The 14,809-nt window shown below is 44.0% G+C and overlaps 1 protein-coding gene across 7 annotated transcripts in view; it reads left to right on the top strand.

Annotated features, from left to right (window-relative positions):
- Positions 1–9,946, top strand: part of LOC110531883 (TBC1 domain family member 14) — a 70,940-nt gene extending 60,994 nt beyond the window's left edge. For all 7 annotated transcript variants that reach the window (XM_036987787.2, XM_090184074.1, XM_021615359.3 and 4 more), the window contains 7 exons: positions 212–295; positions 590–684; positions 2,424–2,495; positions 5,714–5,842; positions 6,129–6,238; positions 6,997–7,255; positions 7,634–9,946. In XM_036987787.2, the coding sequence (XP_036843682.2) occupies positions 212–295; positions 590–684; positions 2,424–2,495; positions 5,714–5,842; positions 6,129–6,238; positions 6,997–7,255; positions 7,634–7,681 (797 nt within the window). In that variant the 3' untranslated portion in view covers positions 7,682–9,946. The remainder of the gene's footprint in view (positions 1–211; positions 296–589; positions 685–2,423; positions 2,496–5,713; positions 5,843–6,128; positions 6,239–6,996; positions 7,256–7,633) is intronic.
- Positions 9,947–14,809: the final 4,863 nt, after the last annotated feature.

The raw sequence follows: 14,809 nt of genomic DNA, 5'->3' as shown, positions 1-14,809 counted from the left end.
CGCCATTGAGACACTGCACAGGTCTTTGATAATGGAGAGAAGACCTTGAGAATGTATTCAGGCTTGATGTGCTGCAGCAGAAGGCTTTTGATGGGGACTACACCAATGACAGTAATCCTGTCTGTGATTTACTCCAATGGTAATTGGCTCAAGGGCAGGTTTTATGTGTAATAACAGGCGTAAAGTTGTGATGTATTCTATTTGTCCACAGAGCTGTTTAACATCTGTCTGGCCAGGGCAAGGGAGAAGTGGAAATCTATGCCTACTGCACCACCCACTGAACCAGAGACTGAAGGTAGTGATTGATTTGATTTATTGGGAGTACAAGGTAGAGAGAGGAAAAATATACTACTTTCATTTCTTTATCCGCTTTTTCTAAAGTGCTATTGGAAAAGTTTGACCTGTCTTACAAATGGTGGAGGGTTTCAATCGGACTCACATTGATTCTAAAAATAGCCTACAGAAGGTTACCGAACTTGAGAGTTGGCTAAAAGAAACATGTGATTGTTGAATCATTCAGTGTGTTTCTAACACGTTCTTCTATCCTTCCTGGCTGTCTGTGTGTCTGTCTGTCTGTGCGCATGTGTAGATGCAAGTTTGTCCCTGGCGGACAGAGAGGCCAGTCTGGAGCTGATTAAACTGGACATCTCCAGAACCTTCCCACACCTCTGTATCTTCCAACAGGTCAGTGGCAGAACAACCACCACAACGGTTTATGTAATAATAATATATGAACTCTATAGATGAGCACTTTATTCAGTGGATGAAATTAAATGAATTGGTGTGCATGTGTTGTCGGTATGCGTGTGTGCATGTGTAAGTGAATGTGTGTGGGTTTTGTGGGTGTCTGTGTATATATATATATATATATATATATGTATGTATGTATATATATATATATATATATGTATATATATATGTATGTATGTATGTATGTATGTATGTATGTATGTATATATATATATATATATATATATATATATATATATATATATATATATATATATATATATATATATATATATATATATATATATATATATATATATATATATATATATATATATATAGTATTGTGAGTGTGCATAGAGTCCGTGCAAGATGGGGTCAGTGCAGATAATCTGGGTAACCATTAATTAACTATTTAGCTCGGGGGTAGAAAGCGGTCTTTAAGCCTGTTGGTCAGAGAGCTGATGCTCATTGTACTGTTTGCCAGACGAAAGCAGATTGAACAGTGTGGGTTGGGTGGCTGGAGTCTTTGGTCATTTTTTGACCCTTTCTCTGACACCACCTGATATAGAGGTCCTAGATGGCGGGGAGCTCGGCTCCAGTGATGTACTGGGCCGTCCGCATCACTCTCTGTAGTGCTTTGCGGTCATTGGTGCTGCATTTGCCATACCAAGCGATGACGCAGCCAGTCAAGCTGCTCACAAATGGTGCAGCTGACAAATCTTTTCAGCCACCTGAGGGGGAGGAGACACTGTCGTGCCCTCTTTACGACTGTGTGGGTGTGTGTGGACCATGTTAATTCCTTAGTGATGTGGACGCCGAGGAACTTCAAGCTTTCGACCCGCTCCACTACAGCCCAGTCGATGTGGATCGGGGCATGCTCTGCCCTCTTTATCCTGTCTTACGGGTCTTACTGACGTTGAGAGGGAGGTTGTTGTCATGGAACCACACTGCCATATCTCTGACCAACTCCCTGTAGGTTTTCTCATCGTAGTCTGGGATCAGTCCTACCACCGTTGTCGTCAGAACTTGTTGGAGTCGTGCGTGGCCACTCTGTCGTGGGTGAACAGGGAGTACAGGAGGGGACTAAGCACACACCCTTGAGGGGCCCCTGTGTTGATGGTCAGCGTAGCAGAGGTGTTGTTGCCTACCCTCACTACCTTGGGTCGTCCAGTCAGGCGAGTCCATGATCCAGTTAGAGAGGGAGGTGTTCAGTCCCAGGGTCCCCAGCTTAGTGATGAGTTTAGAGGGGACTATGGTGTTGAACGCTGAGCTGTAGTCTATGAACAGCATTCTCAGTTATTTCCCCTCATGTCCAGGTGGGAGAGCGCAGTATGAAGTGCAATTGAACTAGCATCATATGTGGATCTGTTGGGGCTCTATGTGAATTGGGATGAGTCGAGGGTGTCTGGGATGATGGTGTTGATGTGTGTCATGACCAGCCTTCCAAAGCACTTCATAATTACAGATGTGGATGATACAAGGTGATAGTCATTTAGACAGGTTACCTTGGAGCTCTTGGGAACAGGGACGATGGTGGTCCGCTTGAAACATGTTGGGATTACAAACGGGGACAAGGCGAGATTGAAAATGTCAGAGAAGACACCCTAGTATTCCTTCTGTTGTTTTCAATGGTAATTAGCAGATAGTCTAAAGGAATTTAAGGTGTTAAAATTCCTCCTGTGTTTGGACAGGGAGGGCCATACTACGACATGCTGCACAGCATCCTGGGAGCATACACCTGCTATAGGCCAGACGTTGGCTATGTAAGTACACGCACTTTATGAATTCCTGATTGTGCCTTTGTGTGTATGCGAAGTGTCTCAGTATTTAATGCCTTTTCGTCAGACGCACAAGGGCCCCCACACGATAAGGGATTAATCAGAAACCGTTCCTTCTATCTCAGTCCCATTGTGTAAGGTCATAGAAAATCACTATCTTAGGCTATGAACAAAGTGTCAGTGAGTCATACGTTAGCCTAGGGGTTTGTCCCAAATGGTACCTTATTCCCTATATAGTGCAATTATTTTAACTAGAGCCCTATGCGCCCTGGTTAAAGGTAGTGCACTATACAGGGAAGGGGTTGTTATTTGGGGGACAGCCTCGCTCTGCTCAACGGAACAGCCAGTATATGTAGAGTCTGAGAGACCAGCAGCAGGCCTCCATCGCGCCAACAAGATTAGTCCAACCTTTCTGAGATATTTGCCCACCACACCTGGCCCTTTCTCTCTGTGTGTATGTTTATGTGTGTAACAGTATAATTTTAAACCGTCCCCTCGCCCATACCCGGGCGCGAACCAGGGACCTTCTGCACACATCAACAACTGACGCCTACGAAGCGTCGTTACCCATCGCTCCACAAAAGCCGCGGCCCTTGCAGAGCAAGGGGAACTACTACTTCAAGGTCTAAGAGCAAGTGACGTCACTGATTGAAACGCTATTTAGCGCCCACGCTAACTAAGCTAGCCGTTTCACATCCGTTACACCCCCTTTTGACCTTCCTCCTTTTTCCGCAGCAACCAGTAATCCGGGTCAACAGCATCAATGTAACAGTATAATTTTTTTTAAACCGTCCCCTCGCCCATACCCGGGCGCGAACCAGGGACCTTCTGCACACATCAAACAACTGACACCTACGAAGCGTCGTTACCCATCGCTCCACAAAAGCCGCGGCCCTTGCAGAGCAAGGGGAACTACTACTTCAAGGTCTAAGAGCAAGTGACGTCACTGATTGAAACGCTATTTAGCGCCCACGCTAACTAAGCTAGCCGTTTCACATCCGTTACACTCACCCCCCTTTTGACCTTCCTCCTTTTTCCGCAGCAACCAGTAATCCGGGTCAACAGCATCAATGTAACAGTATAATTTTTTTTAAACCGTCCCCTCGCCCATACCCGGGCGCGAACCAGGGACCTTCTGCACACATCAAACAACTGACACCTACGAAGCGTCGTTACCCATCGCTCCACAAAAGCCGCGGCCCTTGCAGAGCAAGGGGAACTACTACTTCAAGGTCTAAGAGCAAGTGACGTCACTGATTGAAACGCTATTTAGCGCCCACGCTAACTAAGCTAGCCGTTTCGCATCCGTTACATGTGCTTACATCTGTGTATTCTACTGCCACACTGACCTAACTGTTTCGATCTCGTTTGGTTGAATTCGTCATCATGCTCCCGGGAACCTTCCACACATTAGAACTATCAGATTGCTAAGCCCACTTTTCAGCTCGGTTGTTATTGCCTTTTGAGTCTAATGAAACGAGTTGACAGTATGTGGTCAAAGCCTCTAAGTCAGTATACCCTACTCTAGACATGTTTACTGTGGCTGCACCACACCCATGCTGAGAAACGGCACACAGTGTGTTTACAGAGAAATGTATCTTGACGTCTGGAGGAGTATTATATAATGCAAGATCAATGAGTTAGCCTCTGGCCTAAGTATTCTGAAATAACCTTGAAATGGAGATGGTCTAATTGACTCAACAACCAAAAACGTATATATGTTTAGTTTTCTTATTGAACCAGCAAATCAACAGTTATTTCTGGTTCTTTCTGAAAGTTAGCTGGCTAACTCATTGATCCTGCTTTGTACTATACAGCCCTGGACTGACCCCATATGTCAGGCCTTAGGATAGATTGAAGGCCTCTGGATAAATGGAGAGTTCGGGTTAAGTGTTAGATAATCTCCTTTTCCCCTTCTCATTATGACTACCGTAATTTCCGGACTATAAGCCGCTACTTTATTCCCACGCTTTGAACCTCGCGGTTTATACAATGACACGGCTAATTTGTGGATTTTTCCCGTTTTCACAAGATTCATGCCGCCAAAAAACTGAGCACGGTCACATAATGTGACGTAAATCGAGCGCGCTCAAACTTCCCATCATTCTGATTGCGGTAGTAATTTTGTCACCCTCATCATGGCAAAGACACGGAGAAATGCATATGATGCAGCTTTCGAGTTGAAGGCGATCGATTTGGCTGTTGGAAAAGGAAATAGAGCTGCTGCACGGGAGCTTGGCCTTAATGAGTCGATGATAAGATGTTGGAAACAGCAGCGTGAGGAACTGACTCAGTGCAAAAAGACAACAAAAGCTTTCCGAGGGAAGAAAAGCAGATGGCCCAAAGTATTTGCAGCCACTCGACATCAGTGTAAATCGTGCATTTAAGGTGGCGCTCCGTGTTCAGTGGGAGGCTTGGATGACAAGTGGGGAGAAATCCTTCACTAAAACGGGCCGCATGCGAAGAGCAACTTATGGTCAAGTCTGCCAGTGGGTCCTGACAGCGTGGAGCATTGTCAAAAAATCCACTATCATCAACGGGTTTCGAAAGGCTGGACTGCTGCGTGTTGAAGGGGCAGCATGAGCTCGGCGGGGAATTTGCCTCCGGATGAAAGTGACGAGAGCGACAATGAAAACGATCCAACATCGGATGAAGCAATTCTGAGGCTATTCAACTCCGACACCGAAGGAGATGACTTCAGTGGTTTCAGTGCACAGGAGGAGGAAGATAGTGACCAATGACTTTCTTGGTAGGCTACTGTTTAATTTTTGTTACAAGCCGTGTTTCGTTAAAGCCTATTTATTTTTGTTACAAGCCGTGTTTCGTTTAAAGGCTGTGTAAAGTTAATTTGTTTCAATGTACCGGTAGGCACCTGCGGCTTATTTATGTACAAAATACATCTTTTTTTATAATTCAGTGGGTGCGGTTTATATTCAGGTGCGCTTAATAGTCCAGAAATTACGGTAGTCCTCGTAGTAAGGCTCCTAACACCAGTCATGAACACCACCACTAACACTTAACATAAAATGTCACCAACACCACCCCACTACCATAACCGTAAACATCACTAACACACTATCTCGTGTGTTCATATTTGAGTACACAGTCCTGAGATACAGTATATCAACATAGCTACAGCAATGTAGCACGACGAACATACACGTAACATAGTCACTAACACCTGTTCCTCCCTGGGGGTCCAGGTGCAGGGCATGTCGTTCATCGCGGCGGTGCTGATCCTCAACCTGGACACGCCGGACGCCTTCATAGCTTTCGCCAACCTGCTGAACAAGCCCTGTCAGATGGCCTTCTTCAGAGTGGACCACAGCCTTGTGAGTACAGTTTAGTTACACACACACACACACACACACACACACACACACACACAGAGAGAGAGAGGCAGTCACACACACGCAGTTAGTTGAATTTGGTGTTTGTGCTGGAACAAAAGCCTGCACACCCTGTTAGCACTGATTTGTACAATACACCACTGCAACCATAGCACTTAGCACCCTGTTGGCAACGGTAGCGACGTTATTACATTTGTCTGAGTCATAGCTCCTAGAGCCGGGCTATGTGGTCTGACTCGGTTGTTTCGTCTTGCTTCTACCTCCTCAGATGTTGAAGTACTTTGCAGCATTTGAAGTGTTCTTTGAAGAAAACCTACCAAAACTGTTTGTACATTTCAAGGAAAACAACTTGACCCCCGATATTTATTTAATTGACTGGTAAGTCAGACCCCCATCTCTTTCTCCCTCTCTTTTTCTCTCTTAGTCCTTTTGGCTCATGTAAAATATGTGTACAATCTGTATTTTTGTGCCACGTAAATGAAATGAAAGATCACCTACCATTTACGAATGTGAAAAAAAATATTGATTAAAAGATTGGCACGTTTTGTAGGTACTTTTTTTTTTTCTCTGTGTAATATTTGCCCTTTAGAATGTGTTATTGTGTACTGAGGAGACCGGACTTGTGAGTGGCTTTACCGGGGGTGTCCTCTCCCACCCCGTGCTCTCGCCACACAGCTGCCACTTTTCACATCAGTTGCTTATACACAGATTAAGAGATGAGGGGGAGGTGGAAGTCAAGAGAGAAGCACTGCACATAAGCTATTGGAACATGTCAATAAATCCCATACAAACCAAAAGCACCCCAGGAAAATGCATTTAATCCGTAGATAGTTTGAGAATTTTCTGATTTACAGAGCCTTATCTGTTCAAATGCCATTGTCCTTATCTGCATTCTCTTTCTCACTCTCTCTTCTTGCTCATTGTTATATTTTTGTGCATTGGACTGTGTGTGGTTTTGTGCTCGTCAGCGTATGCTTGGTGTGTTTGCGTCCATGTCTCGATGGACTACTCACGCCCGTGAATGTGTTTGGGTGTGAAAATAACGTCAGGCCTCTGTCTATATGATACCTTTTGGACCTCAATGCTTCAATATGGAAAGGTGTAACCAAATAAAGTATCTCTCTATCCATCTATAGGATCTTCACCCTGTACAGTAAGTCGCTGCCGTTGGACCTGGCGTGTCGGGTGTGGGACGTGTTCTGTCGCGACGGTGACGAGTTCCTGTTCCGGGTGGCCCTGGGCATCCTGCGCCTATACGAAGACGTGTTGACCCGCATGGACTTCATCCACAACGCCCAGTTCCTCACCCGCCTGCCCGACCCCATCTCCCCCGACCAGCTATTCTCACACATCCACGCCGTCCACATGACAAGCAAGAACAGGAAATGGGGGCAGGTGAGATGACACACATAGACATGGACATCTCTGGTTTTCCTCTTTTTTTTTTTGATTTTAGGAGGGATGTGCTAAGAAGCCTTCTGAGGCAGCTGACTTGAAAATAGACATTCTTTCAGGTGCGGCGCAACAGAGTTAGGAAGGTGGGGGAAGAGACACTTATGTCAGCTCTAGGTTTGTGCTTTGTTGGTTAGCACCACTGCCTATGTCCAGTATTCTAAAGAATGAGGCTTGATGGAATTTCCTGGAAGCCATTTCCTATGTGATTTGAATAGATGAGGTCACGCCATGCTTCTTTCTTTTGAGTATGGTATGAACTCCATGCCCCTTGCTTAACATGACTGATATTTCCTTGTTTCCTCCTTTTGGCGTCCTCAGGTTCTTCAGGCCTTGCAGGAGCGGAACAGTCCAGTCCTAAAGCGCTGAGTCCAGTTAACCAGGAGCAAAACGACACAGACACTAGCTCGTTCTCCGATCCAGTACTCCACCTGACCGTATGAAACACTAGACGAGCCCAGGCCAGGCTGTGTGTGAGAGCTGCCCTCTGGGCCCCAGATAGACATGCCCTCCCTGGCATGGACCTACACAGGCTCGGCGTGCTCACGGATGGGGAAAACCAGCCACTGTGTTCCCCCTGGACCTGGGTCATGGAGCAGAGACACTGGAGGTCTGGAAAGGACTGGGGTAAGGGGGTACGAGGATTTATTATGATACCCCCTCAACACATGTTGTGTCCCTCTTCCCCAAATCGAACCGGGCAGACGAAGGATGCTCTCGACTGTACTGTACACTCCCAAATGTCTATAGCACGGATGCTAGTTCCTCTTTTTCCACTTGATCTCTCATCCCTCTTTCTCTCACTTTTTAACTCCCTGTGTGTCTCTTCTTTCTCACTTTCTCCTCCCTTTCTACCTCTACTCCCAGCCTCCGTTGCCGTTGGTCATTCCTACAAATCAACTGCGATTTTTACTGTTAGCCTTTGTTTTTTTTGTTTTTTGTTTGGTTTCAATGTGTTTTTAATTTGTTTGCTGTTTTTAATTTGTTTTTATTTGTTTCCGTACCATTCTATGACGTAAAGACTCCCAAGGAGAAGCCGTGGGTGTTTGATTTGGGGACAACTGTTCATCGGCTTGAAAAGAGGGGGTAGTGAATTGATTTTTATTCTTCTGAAGATTCATCAGAAATACAACAAATAGCCTTTTTTTTTGTATGTAGTATTGTTTGAGGCACCACAATGTTACGGTTCACTTTTTAAAGAAACATTTGACCAAACCTCTTCAAAGAGGAAATAAGCTACGTGGAAAAATAAATGAAGTGATATTTAATGATGTCCTACACATACACTAAAGTGGTTTTAAACTGGAAGAGCTAAGGTGGATTATGAGAATCTTCTGTGTCGTTGTGTGTGACACACATACCATATTGGTTGCATTTTTTTTTTTCTGTTATTTTCCTTTTTGCACATTTCATTTGTCATCAATGAGTTATTCTGTTTTCTTTGTTTCTATTTGAAGTGTCATATCTTAATATATGTAACGGTTTGATTTTGAAGCTGCTTCACCGAATGTGTTTTGCAATGTGTGCAATAGAAGACTCCGGAAACGAAAATAGATTGCTGAGGATCTTCTGTGTCCCTACTATTGAAAATGCTGGTATCCCTATTTGGCCTCAGTATGCCCTTCCTCTATTGGAGGTCTTACTCCTTGGTGGCTCAGATCTATTGCACGCTGTATGTTCCCTGTTCCCGTAATGCCTTTCGTCATGTAGCTGAAAGACCTGAGTCATGTCAGGAGCTCTGATTTACCCCGTTTCAAACTAACGGAACACACCAGCCTTGGTTTGAAGGTGTGAGCTCAATGGGAGAGAGTTGTTCAACAAGATGCTTTGGTGTGGTGTTCAGTTCACAGATCCTACTACTGCTTTCATGTCTGCCGCCACCACCACCACCTGCCAAAAAGATAACTCCTCTGTAGATGATTCTGAATGTATTGGAGGCTAGGTCCAAATGCAGGTACTGTACAGAACGCTCTGTACTCTAGAGCCCCCAAGCATTTAGTGATCCCCTTTGGCTGTTGGGGATCACTCCTCACCCCCCTGTGCACGTAGACATTCAGATCACTGTTACGAGGACGGATGCACTCCATTCCCCCTGCTCCCTTTTTGCGGTGAACACTGCAGTACTGCAATAAAAAATAACAATCATTCTTGTCACCTCGTGCAGTTTTCACCCCTGTAGTTTCACACTGTCATTTGGGCAATTTATCCCCTGTTTTTACGATTTGTATTTTGTCTTGAGTACTTACTGTTATCAGTGTCCCTCACGCGTGACCATCGAGGATCCTTGTGTGTGTGTTTTGTTGTGTGTATGTGCTTTTGAAGAGCTTCCGGCAACTCCGATAGCATGTGAACACGCCTTATATCACAGAAGTGCAACCTGGTAAGTATAAATGGCCCCCGTTTTAAATGATTGAGTACATTTTATTTTTATTTTTTTTTGTAGTAAATCTGCTTTTTATGCTTTGTTTTGATTTGTCAGTTTGACACTGTCCTCTTGTTTTAATGTGTGACATTTCCAATGGACCCTTTTCTGTTGTATTGAACTCGAGTTGGACTTGGGTGGCAGGGTAGCAAGGTCAACTGGAGCTGTATATAACTACTGTTTTATTCAATAAATGATCTATTCATACCGGTTAACTTGACTGACCCATGTTAACTTTTATCTCTACTACTTGTGTGTGTGTTGTCATTGTTTTTCCATAGTTGCAGAGCAAGTGATCGCCAGGAAACCGCTTCATAGCCAAAGGTGGTGTAGAGCAGGGGTATTCAACTCTAACCCAACAAGATCCGGAGCATGCTGGTTTTCTGTTTTATCTGATAATTAATTGCACCCACCTGGTGTTCCAGGTCTAAAATTGGTCCCCCTGATTAGAGGGGAACATTTTTTTTTTTAAATGCAGTGGAACTGGTTTATTATTTTTTTATCAAACAGCCATACATGAACAAAAGACAGACACACACACATTTCAACAAACATCAATGACATCATACCTGCTCAGACACACGTTCCCACCACAACCATTACATATCACATATGTCTCGACCACAATCATCCTGCATCCCTTGGAACCTTCCAGTGCGTGTAGCGCTCTGCCATATGGCCTCAAATTGCTATTCTATTTTAAATAGAATTTAAATTAAATTTAAAATTAAATTAAATTAAATTTAAATTCTATTCTAAATTCTATTTTTCTCCGTAGCACACACCTTTTCAATATTTAAATAATAGTACATTTGATTCATCTTCTCTCGTCGTGATGGAGAATCATTTGATTTCCAGTTTTTAAGTAGATACTTTTCTTCCTCAATGATTTTGAAAAATAAATATTAGTCCACCCCATTGGGTATCCCACAGCACCCTCATATGCCATGTCTTGAAATATGCACATAGACGGATTAATGGCGCCGGAGCAGAAGGCAGACGTTTTACGTGCCCCCAACCGATATATATATATATATTTTTATCATTTATCTGCGTTGTTTAACTTATTTTTTTACTCATTTTGTACATAATGTTGCCGCTACTGTCTCTTATGACCGAAAATAACTTCTAGACATCAGGACTGCGATTACTCACCACAGACTAGCAGAATCCTTTTTCTTCTTTCAAGACTGACGAGCCCAAGGCGGAGGATATACAGCTCCCTCGGGAACAGGCCCCAACCCCCGTGATCTGCATAAAGACGAGGTGGAGAAAGAGAGGCCGGAGGGCGGGCTGCCTTCTGAGAATTTGGAGGCTATCGAATAAACCCCCACTTCCCTCAATTCTACTAGCAAACATGCAATCTTTGGACAATAAAATCGATGAGTTACGGGGAAGATTTAAACTACCAACAGGACATTAAAAACTGTAACATCTTATGCTTCAGGGAGTCGTGGCTGAACGACGACAATATCAACATACAGCTGGCTGGTTATACGATGTACCGGCAAGATAGAACAGCGGCGTCTGGTAAGACAAGGGGTGGCGGACTGTCTATTTGTAAATAAGAGCTGGTGCACGATATTTAAGGAAGTCTCGAGCTATTGCTTGCCTGAGGTTGAGTATGTCATGATAAGCTGTAGACTACCTACCGAGAGAGTTCTCATCTGTATCCTTCGTAGCTGTTACATACCACCTCAGTCAGCAGTTGGCACTAAGATGTGTTGAATGAGCTGTATTCCGCCATAAGCAAACAAGAACCCGTTACCCAGAGGTGGCACTCTTATTAGCCGGGGACTTTTATGCAGGGAAACTTAAATCAGTTTCACCAAATTTCTATCAGCATGTTAAATGTGCAACCAGAGGGAAAATAATTCTGGACCACCTATCCTCCACACACAGAGACACATACAAAGCTCTCCCTTGCCTTCCATTTGGCAAATATTACAAGCAAAAAATGTAAGCAGGAAGCACCACTGACTAGATCAATAAAAAAGTGGTCAGATGAAGCAGATGCTAAGCTACAGGACTGTTTTGCTAGCACAGACTGGAAAATGTTCCGGGATTCCTCCGATGGCATTGAGGAGTACACCACATCAGTCATTGGCTTCATCAATAAGTGCATCGATGACGTCGTCCCCACAATGACCGTACATACATACCCCAACCAGAAGCCATGGATTACAGGCAGCATCGACACTGAGTTAAAGGCTAGAGCTGCCGCTTTCAAGGAGCGGGACTCTAACCCGGAAGCGTCTAAGAAGTCCCACTATGCCCTCCGACGAACCATTAAACAGGCAAAGCGCCAATACAGGATTAAGATCGAGTCGTACTACACCGGCTCTGATGCTCGTCGGATGTGGCAGGGCTTTCAAAACCATTACGGACTACAAAGGGAAGCACAGCCTAGAGCTGCCCAGTGACATGAGCCTATCAGATGAGAGAAACTACTTTTAGGCTCGCTTTGAGGCAAATAACACTGAAACATGCATGAGAGCACCAGCTATACTGGAAGAATGTGTGATCACGCTCTCCGCAGCCGATGTGAGTAAGACCTTTAGACAGGTCAACATTCACAAGGCCGCAGGGCCAGATGGATTACCAGTCTACTGCGAGCATGCGCTGACAAACTAGCAAGTGTCTTCACTGACATTTTTAACCTCTCCCTGTCCAAGTCTGTAATACCAACATGTTTTAAGCAGACCACCATAGTGCCTGTGCCCAAGAACACTAAGGTAACCTGCCTAAATGACTGCTGACCCGTAGCACTCACGTCTGTAGCCATGAAGTGCTTTGAAAGGCTGGTCATGGCTCACATCAACACCATTATCCCAGAAACCTTAGACCCACTCCAATGTGCATACTGCTCCAACAGATCCACAGATGATGCAATCTTTATTGCACTCCACACTGCCCTTTCCCACCTGGACAAAAGGAACACCTATGTGAGAATGCTATTCATTGACTACAGCTCAGCGTTCAACACCATAGTGCCCTCAAAGCTCATCGCTAAGCTAAGGACCCTGGGACTAAACACCTCCCTCTGCAACTGGATCCTGGACTTCCTGACGGGCCGCCCCCAGGTGGTAAGCGTAGGTAACAACACATCCGCCAAGCTGATCCTCAACACAGGGGCCCCTCAGGGGTGCGTGCTCAGCCCTCTCCTGTAATCCCGTGACTGCATGGCCAGGCACGACTCCAACACCATCATTAAATTTGCTGATGACACACTGGCGGTAGGCCTAATCAACAACAACGAGACAGCCTATAGGGAGGAGGTCAGAGACCTGGCCATGTGCTGCCAGGACAGCAACCTCTCCCTCAATGTGATCAAGACAAAGGAGATGATTGTGGACTACAGGAAAAGGAGGACCGAGCACGCCCCCATTCTCATCGATGGGGCTGCAGTGGAACAAGTTGACAGCATCAAGTTTCTTGGTGTCACCAACAAACTAACATAGTCCAAGCACACCAAGACAGTCGTGAAGCGGGCACAACAAAACTTATTCCCCCTCAGGAAACTGATAAGATTTGTCATGGGTCCTGCACATTGACTCTGTACATTTATCTATTGTTCTTATCCTTATTTTTTTAAACTGCACTGTTGGTTAGGGGTTCGTAAGAAAGCATTTCACTGTAAGACCTGTTGGTCTACACCTGGCGCATGTTCGTCATAATGAGGAGACCAAGGCGCAGCGGGATGAGAATACATTCCTCTTTATTAAACGAAGAATACTTAAACATACTAACAAAACAATAAAACGAACGTGAAGCTATAAACACTAGTGCTGACACAGGCAACTAACTAATACAAAGACAATAACCCACAGATAAGCCTAGGAATATGGTTGCCTAAATATGGTTCCCAATCAGAGACAACGAATAAACAGCTGCCTCTGATTGAGAACCAATCCAGGCAACCATAGACATATAAACACCTAGACTAGAAAAACCCCTAGACATACAAAAAACCCTAGACAATACAAAAACACACATACCACCCTCGTCACACCCTGACCTAACCAAAATAATAAAGAAAACTAAGGTCAGGACGTGACAGCATGTGATTAATACAATTTGATTTGATTGACAATGTAAGTTTACCTTTAATCAAACTTCTGACAGCCAACTTTCTAACTCCACCCATTACTTTTATGACTTTATAGCGCTCCCAGAAGCCATGAATTATTGATTTGTTTTACACTTAAGATCTGACTCTGCTGTTGTGCTGTAGAATTTGTGAATTTTGTCTCTTATAATAAATTCTATACAAGAGTTTATACTGGATTAAGAGTAATTTCCCTCGATCTTGTTCCTAGATCAGTAATTTTTTTCTAAGAGAGAGCCTATCTAATTGACAATCTGCAAGGCTTTGTATATCTTACCTATCATGTGAGTCAAATAGGATTCCCTCAATATTGCTCTGATGTCCAAAAGTTTTCAGGCTGAAATTTTGTGATATTAAACTTTTAAGTTGCATATATTCGAACATGTCTACATTGGTTAGCCCAAAATAGTTTTGGGAAATTGTTGCATTATGAGCTGAAGTGAAAGATTCCATGTTGACTTATAGTATGTCAGAAAAAGTATAGGAAACTGACAGATTGTCTTTCTTATACAGATGGAAATGTTCCTGATGAATGCTGTTTCCAGTATTACCAAAGAAGAATCCCCAAACAATGAATTGTGGCATATGAAATGACCAGATCTGACTGCAGTCATAAGGGGGTCATGTCTGTAGTCTAAAATAAGTTTCCTTGTCATACATATTTTACACACACACACACACACTACACCTACAGTAGTGATATTTATTTTGATATTGTATCTTTTCCAGGTTGATCACACACAAAAACAATTTGTGCCAACCCAGATGAGCCTTTGATTGACAGGATCATGAAGGCCATCGATGAGAGTAGATTCAAGTAACCACTTCACTAGAAGAAGGCTGAAATCTGAACATGTATAAACTCTGGCTCCTACTTCATTGTCAGCTCTGCTTAGAATATCTGTTTTACTTTGACATGTAGTGACAAAAAGTTTTAAATTATATGCTAGCAATCATGATAATCACT

Source organism: Oncorhynchus mykiss, chromosome 9, assembly GCF_057628025.1.
Source record: "Oncorhynchus mykiss isolate SJ-2025 chromosome 9, ASM5762802v1, whole genome shotgun sequence".
NCBI classification, from domain to species: Eukaryota; Metazoa; Chordata; class Actinopteri; order Salmoniformes; family Salmonidae; genus Oncorhynchus; species Oncorhynchus mykiss.
This window is presented reverse-complemented; position numbering and strand designations above follow the sequence as displayed.